Source organism: Habropoda laboriosa, unplaced genomic scaffold (genome assembly GCF_001263275.1).
Source record: "Habropoda laboriosa isolate 0110345459 unplaced genomic scaffold, ASM126327v1 scaffold158, whole genome shotgun sequence".
In the NCBI taxonomy this organism is placed as follows: domain Eukaryota; kingdom Metazoa; phylum Arthropoda; class Insecta; order Hymenoptera; family Apidae; genus Habropoda; species Habropoda laboriosa.
The window spans coordinates 512,688-521,348 of NW_017100280.1; the positions used below are offsets into that span (position 1 = coordinate 512,688).

An 8,661-nucleotide genomic window follows, 5' to 3' on the forward strand; every position below is an offset into this window, starting at 1 on the left:
ACAATTTAATTGATGAATAGAATTAAAAAGTTTTTATTATTTATAAGAAGAGATATTATAAACTATGATCCACAAATTTTATTTTCTGTTTAATATATGCATACTAATGACAAATTTAGTATCAACTGTGTTACAACATTTTATTGTACTGTGTTGAATAACATTAATCATTAATACAAATCACCTTGTACTCATAGTCACTTTCTACCATATAAGATTTTTAGACTTAATTTCTGTGTCAGTAATTCTATTAAAGGCATTAGTAGTACAAATTACATTCTTATTCCAAGTCTTAAGTAGCTTTTCACCATATATGGTACACACATGTTTAGCATACGCAAATACACAAACTGTAGTTGTTTATTTGCCAAAAATTATTTTTATCTGAAAATAATCATGCATAATTTACTATTCACTCTATACATTTTACAGACTTATAGAACATGTTGAACAACATTGTAATATTTAACTTTTCTGTTTAATAGTATCAACAGATGAAACAGTTATTGGTCAGATGGTTGAATTGACCTTGGAAAAAGTGTTAGAACTTATTGAATCTGCTTATCCAAATCCAATAACAGTAATTGACATAGCAAAGTAAGATTTTTAGTATAAAACTTGATTAATCGTTTCTGTATTGAAAAATAAATATTTTAATGTAATATACCTATTGTAGAGAACATGGTTGGGACCCTTCTGCTATTGAAATAAAATTAAAAGAATTGCAAGAAAAGGGTGTTGTTAAAGCAATAGAACATGGAGCTTTTACTAGAGTTGTACAGCAAGATACACAAATTCAGGTAAATTTTAAATATATTTTTTTGTTTCTTTGGTAAAAGATTTGTAATAATTATTTTTAGAATTTATTGTTACATTATTTATTTTAGGTTGTCAAACAAATGCCAACAATGGCAAGTGCAAAACAGCCTACTATAGCAATTATTACTGCACGGTATTGTGAAAAACTGGCAGTTGATTCAATGATTGAAAACAAAGAAACATTTGTCCGCTATACTACTGTTGGTAAGATATGTCTTAATTATTACCTTATAATTATTTTACATGGCATTCTTATAAATTAATTTTCATGTTTTATGTATAAATACACAGAAGAAGCACATAATAATATACAGGGTGTACCATCTAACTTTATTACCTGAAATATTTCCGTTGTAATTGAAATTTCGTAAAAATGTTTCCTACAAAAGTTGCACAGTTTTATGGGAGTTAGTGTATAATAACAATAGTTTTATTTCCTTGCAAAGCATTAACGCGATAAGAAAGTCAATTTTGTTTTTTTAAATGGAATACTAGATTTTATTTATTTGTATATAACATCCATTTTGAAGACCATGTCAACAACCTATAATACTAAGTCCTTCAAGGTCAGCGAAGGTCGTATAAACAAAGTGAACGATCGCGTCCAAGTCAACTTTGAACATCTCCTTTAAATATTTAAATGTAATTAAAGATGTCCGTGGCACTTACAACATATAGATAAACAAAAGAAGCGTTCCCAAGAGTCGGAGATTAAGCAGAATGTTACTTCGCGGCGGCACCGGAAGTTAAACAGAAAACTTTGTTTATAGGACCTTTGCTGACCTCGAAGGATTTATTGTTATAGCTCGTTGAATTGATCTTTAAAATGGATATCATATCCAAATAAATAAAATATTACAAATATTAAAATAAACATTTAAAGAAACAAAGTTGACCTTTTTAACTCGTTAACCCTTTGCAACGAAATAAAACTATTATTATTATTATACACTGGCTCCCATAAAATTAGGCAACTTTTACAACTTTAGGAAACATTTTTATGAAATTTTAATTACAACGGAAATATTTCAGGTGATAAAGCTAGGTGGTACACCTTGCATACATTGATATATTAATTTATTTTATAATAATTATTATTTTAATCTTACAATATAAATACAGCATAAATAGTTTTCCAGAATCATATTTGTTATAAATGCTATGTTATTACTATTTTTTTTATTTTGAAATATAATTTAAAATATTCTTTATTAATGATTAAATTAAATTTTTCTTTTCTTAAAAGTTTCTTAGTATATGTTAGATGTAAATTTTAGTTTATTAAAGTACAATTGTATAACCTCATGTTGTAATAATTTTTCTTGTTCTAAAAGTACACGTTATAAACTTGCAAAAAAATGACTCATATTAATTTTAATATCGCGTGTAAATCGATGGTAAAAGTACAAAACGTATTGCGTATATATATTTCACTACGCATGAAACTTTAGGTACAGCAAGCTCACCTGATGCGACAGATGGAGTACCGCGAGTGACATGTCGTTTTGGTAAAGTAGTTTGTAATATAATTCCTTTTTGTTTCACTGTCTTTTAACCTTATAGCTTGCCAATTGCTTGTATTCAAGAAACGTCGCAGAGGCACTGTGGTGTGAAAAATATACATTAATAGACATTTTTATTAAAATATTATTTTTTTCTATGGCAAAAAACAAATATTGTTATGTTGCAATGAAATTCACTCAAAATATCATCTCAGGTATCCTGTCTTTGTCTTTAAAATATTTATTCTTTCAGCAATATTAGCAAGTTGAATTAAATCTACTGCACATACATACATATTAAAGGGGCATGGTTCAACATCATCGCAATTTATGTCCTGTGTTCACCTGTCTATTGTTTATATATCATTTTGTTTTGTTTGTGTGAAAGATATTGTTATATCATTTTATTTTGTTTTATTATTTAAGGCTGGTATTAACTTTTCATAATTATTGTTTTTGTTCCTAAACTAAATAATTAATTAACACTTAAGAAAAGAAATTATATATGTTACATTTTAATTTTGTAATATATTTTTTTAATTTTACTTTATATTCTTATCTGATTTAAATTACTTATTAGACATGCAATAATACATTATACAGTCAGAAACAAAACACTACAGTCAGGCACACTTTAAGAATGACTTAATTTCTATTTGTTAAACAATGCAAAGTAAACTCTTTATATATACATTTTTTCAGATTGCCTTTGTTGATATATATAAATGAAATGAATTTGAATTTTAACAATAGATTTAGTTTTATTTAAAAAAAATGTAAATATTAATGAAATTTAAAGGGGCAAAATAATATCACATTTATTTAAAAATTAAAACTATAAATAAATTAAAGAATGTTATTCAATGTTCAATACTTTGTAAAACATTCTTTACATTAAATGACTGCGATTAATCTTTTTGACAAAGATTTGTAGAGTTTTTAACGTTTTCTTGTTTTGTTTCCACCAGTGTTGAATACATTGTTTTAATTCATTGACATGTTCAAACGTCTGCAATTTCGATATACTGCTCTGGCAAGATTTCCCCAACTATACTTACCATGTTAACCGCCACGGCAGCCGACGTTGACAGACGCATGGATTTCACATGCAATTGCGTTTCAGTTATTGACACTTAATGATAGGATTTAAAAATTTTATTTTATACACTATTAGAAATGATGTATTTAAAGAATGTACATATATGATACACAAGAAAATGAAATAAATTATACGGTGAATTTTATTCGGTTTGCGCGGCAGATGATGAGCTGTGAAATGTGGCGGTCAACGTGTTCATAATATTAAAATTAGGAGATTTTTCTAGCCAGTATAAAATTTGAATTTTTGTAGTAGAAAAGTATTCCTTTACAACTTGCACAGTATGGACTGTAGCATTATCATGTTGAAATATATACATAATTATTTCCGGGAATTTTTATGGCATACGTACTTATTTGTTTATTAATTATTTTAAGATATTTGCTGCTATTCATTCAGCTTCTAATAAATCTTATTTTTGTTTTACCATGATAGCCAATACCGGCCCAAATCATTTCACTGCTACCCATTGTTTGATGGTGGCTTAAAAATTGTTCTTTTCTTAAATTATGGTAATAGTAATTAAAATCATCAGGTCTGTCTAAATTAAATTTCGTTTTGTCCATAAATATGAAACTTCGCCATATTTTTTATATATACAATATATTTTTCTGCAGATTGTAAATGATTATGTTTATGCTGTTTTATTAGAGAATGTATTTTTTGCAATTTCTTTTTTGCTAAATGTTTACATTTTTGTGAAATATGTCGGACGTTCTTGACATTAGCCTGTATTCCAACATTTTCAGCAATTTATCTTACGGTCATCTTTGAATTCGATGCTGTTCTTAAAATTTCACATTAATCCCGAGCTATTAAACTATGAGGACGTCTACAACTTTTTTTCTTCTTATAGTTCTCAAGATCCCTCTTAATAAATTTATAACTACTTCGATTTCTATTAAGAACTTTGGCTATTTTTACAATTGAATACTATTCTTCCTTCAATTTCAATATGGTATGTATTTCCTTTGCAATTAGTCTCTTTTCTATCATACATTTTTCATTCTTCCTAATATATTAATGGTTTTTCTTAATAGATATACATCATTAATGATTAGTACACCACAGTACAATTTACAGATTTTGTTCTACAATGGATGTTAGCATTTCAACAGCTCACTTACAGCTGAGGAGCATACTCTTTGTATTACCATTTTGTTCACTTTATAACCAGTATTATGGATGAAATTCGATATGATACAGTTACAACCATGCTCAGAGTTGTTATATTCAAATATATATATTTTTCAGTTTATATTACAAAGTATGAACAAATATATGATGTGCTATCATTTTGTCCCAGACTGTATACATTTGATCATATACAAATTTTGTACATGTAAATGTTGATTATTTGTATTTTATACAGTATGTCTTGTATGTGGGAAGTATAGCAGGGGTGGATTTAACACACTAAAATAAGAAAAAAAATTCATATAAACATGTGTCCGGTACGGAACACCTCTAGTCCATCATAGAGAAATTTACGAAATAAGAATTTGTTTATGATTTTCAGTATTATAAAATCAATTTTTCAAATAACAAACATATTATTACAATAGGACTATCCTTTTAGATCAAAACAAAAAAAAGTAAGCTCAATTTGCTCAATAGTTTCCGAGATAAAACTTGATAAGTACAGCTCGTTTTCATAAAAATGGGCAAAAAATGCCAAATTCAAAGGTCCGTATTTTTTAAACAAATTCGAAAGCAGATAAATGATGACTTAAACTCCCTCTAAAATCACGTGTACTATATTATATTTCATTTGGAACAAAATCTCTCATGTCGACGTCAAAAAGTGATCGAATTGGAATGGAATCACCCAATACAATACTCATGGATTCAAATCTCATGACTCTCAAATCTTGCAGAAAAACAGTAAACCAATATTTAATTACATTGCATCTGTTTATACACGAAAAGATTGTTATAACACAAAACAAGCTGTAATTCGAAAACTAGGTCATATCAGGCATATGTTTATGTGCACTTTGTTTTTATTACTTAGTGTCTTATATCCACCCATGCTCTACTTACTACATGCAACGAGACATTTCGAATTAATTACAAAGGTTTGAAAATTTAATTATCTATGAGATGTTAATATAATTATTATAATTCTCCTCCTTTTTTCAAACTAAGATTGAAATTTATCAAAGTGATTTTGGTTTCACAAGATATAATCATTTTTATACAATTTTGTATAAATTTTGATTTGTAAGTGCAAATGTATTAAGATGATGATTTACTACTTTAAATCAAAATTAAATTACTTACTAATAACTTTAATGGATTAATTTATTTATATATATGGTAATAGGTACTGAACACGATTGCATCTGTACGGAATGAATAATTTTTAATCAATCTAGTCACATATAACACAGGTTCGATACCAGTCTTTCAATAGTAGCACAATGCACATGTATCATACACAAATTTCAGAACTTTTAATAATGCACAATTTTTCTGTTATGAGAGAAGATTATTTTTGTTATAGGTGAGTCAAATGTCTATACATTAGGCAATATTGGTGCACATAGAATTGTGTGCACAAAACTACCAACTGTGGGTCATACACGAGAAGCAATGACCGCAGCAGGAAATACAACTACCAGATTATTAGGTAACATTTAAAATGTTTGTTTTGTTTATACAGTGTTTTCGGTTACATTTGGGAGAAATTTCTAGAGGGTATTCTGCACTACAAAATAAAACGAAAATGAAGAATAACGAAATTGCAAAAACGGCTTTATTTTTTTAGTTATTTGTTAAAAAAAATCGATGTTACGACTGACGCCATACAGAGGTAACTGTAGGAGAGGTCAGTAAACTATGATATACTTACAGTCAAAAACCATCGTTCAGTGATGTCAGGGCTTCTTCAAAATAAGCTGATATCATTTAATGATTGTTATTGACCGTAAGTATATCATGGTCTCCCGACCTCTGCTACAGTGGCGGAGTGTTAGGTCCTAATCGCTATACTATCGATTTTTTTTAATATTTAAAACAAAAGCAAAGCCGAATTTTCTTATAACTTCGTTATTCTTCATTTTCGTCTTATCCTGTCGCGCAGAATCACTCCTTAACATTTCTCCTAACTGTTGCCGAATACCCTGTGTTAACATTATTTACAATAAGTTTTGCATCCAAATATTTTATACATTCTGCAGGTACATTTCAAAAAGTTGATTTTGTCTTTTTAATTGGAATTGGAGGAGGAGTACCGCATTATACAGATTATAATAAACATGTACGACTTGGTGATGTGGTTATTTCTCATCCTACTACTCTTAGTAAGAAGTACATCTACGTTTATTGTGAAAGCGCAAAGTCAAACGAAAGTGGTGATTATCATTTTGAAACCAAAGAATATTGTCCACCAAATTTATGCCTTCAAGAAATCGCTGCTAATCTTAAAGACCAGGTTAGTCATAATTTTGCAAGTTTTCAACAACTATCTGGAATAGTTATTGTCAATCTTGTTGTTTTCAGTCGAAGAGTGAAACAAATCCTCCATGGCAAATGTACCTGAAGGAAGGTTTAGATATGTTAAGTAATCAAACTGAGCATGATTTCAAACTACCTCCACCGGAGTCTGATAAGTTGTACATGGCTATTGGTGAAAGGGATGTTATTGAAGTTGCACATCCAACTGCACCTTTAGACGCGACTCTTAAAAGGTTGTTAATCATTGTACATGTTTTCTGGTAGATATATTGCTTTTTAAAATTACAAAATTTTTTAGTTATAACCTACGTAGTTTTCTACTTAATAGTGCATACATTTTTTTTATGTCGATAATAACCTAACCTAACCTAACCCTAATGAAAGGATGAACATTAATTTTTAAAGTGGCACCTGAATACATGAATGTTGCCCGTTATTTAAAATACTATGTGTGCAACGTTCCTAAACATTTAATTGTTTTTCAATTATTTTTCTTTTATTGACTACATAAGAATAATTTATTGTTGTTTCAGAACGGATGGTTGTCCACGAATTCATCTAGCCCCTATAGCATCTGGTAGACACATTGCGCGCAATGATCAACTTAGACAGAAATTTGCAACCCGTTTTGGAGCCCTGGCGTTTGATGCAGAAATGGATGCTGTGGTTGAAAGTATTTTGGGTAATTGTCGTGAAAGTTTCGCCGTTATACGAGGTATTTCTGATTACAAAGATGGCTCACGTATAAAAGAATGGCAACCTTATGCGTCATTAGCTGCTGCTACTGTAATGAAATCTATCATTTGCGCTATGGACCCACCGACTAATGTGTAATACTGTTTCTCATGATCTTTTAGTTTATTCCGCATAGCATTTTATGCAATAATTGGTAAAAGTATCATTCTTTCGCATTTTCTAATATGTAAGAAGTTTTCTATGCAAGGTGGACCAACTATTTTCATTGATTGAGAATAATCAGTTTATATTGGCGCACTTAAAGTAAATGAAGCGCACAAATTGCATAATAATTACTTAACGAATAAAAGTTAAGTTTTTTTTTTCTTGCATTTCACGTCACATTTAATGTGACAAGTCATTTATTTTACGATTAGAAGAAAGTACGACCGTGATCAAAACATACAATAGACAGAAAGTAAGATGTACCAAGTGCATTGTAATTAATTAACAGAACCATAGTAGTTAGTATGGATGATTTTCTCAGTGGTAGGAATAAAGAATAACTCAGTACATTCACACTTCCAAATAGTTTCCAAATTGCTCAAAAATAATATATTTGACTGATAAAAGAGCTAGCTGGTTTTTTGAATTTATTTCGGCACGTCTATTTGGGGAACATTTTTAAACATAACTTTTCAAAGTTACATAGTAACCAAATATTTACTATATCGTTTTGTTACAGTTATTAATTTCCTAACGTATTGTAACGTCAGTTTGATATAATTTTATCGATTTTATAGAATTATTCATATACACTTTATACTTTTCATATTTCGTCTTTATATTTATATTTATTTAAGTAAAATATCGAAAAATTAGTGTACAAGAAAAATCGATTCAGTGATCCTAAGACTGGTGCCATTTTCTTTCTTCATTCGTACATACAAAAATTTTAAAGCAAAATTTTTTACGCAATAAAGGTGTTTCGTAAGATAATGAAATTATACTTTTGCAATAATTACGTAATTTAAACGTTATTATGATTATAATGATGAGGCTCTGAAATATCAAATATTATCGGACAGGATCCGAAGTGAAGTAAGT

The 8,661-nt window shown here is 28.8% G+C and overlaps 1 protein-coding gene across 1 annotated transcript in view; it reads left to right on the forward strand.

Annotated features, from left to right (window-relative positions):
• LOC108573569 overlaps positions 1–8,110 on the forward strand; it is a 20,802-nt gene extending 12,692 nt beyond the window's left edge. The window contains exons 6-13 of the mRNA XM_017936032.1: positions 486–597; positions 677–800; positions 888–1,023; positions 2,271–2,327; positions 5,927–6,052; positions 6,603–6,856; positions 6,925–7,112; positions 7,413–8,110. Coding sequence (XP_017791521.1) covers positions 486–597; positions 677–800; positions 888–1,023; positions 2,271–2,327; positions 5,927–6,052; positions 6,603–6,856; positions 6,925–7,112; positions 7,413–7,713 — 1,298 coding nt within the window. The 3' untranslated portion in view covers positions 7,714–8,110. The remainder of the gene's footprint in view (positions 1–485; positions 598–676; positions 801–887; positions 1,024–2,270; positions 2,328–5,926; positions 6,053–6,602; positions 6,857–6,924; positions 7,113–7,412) is intronic.
• Positions 8,111–8,661: the final 551 nt, after the last annotated feature.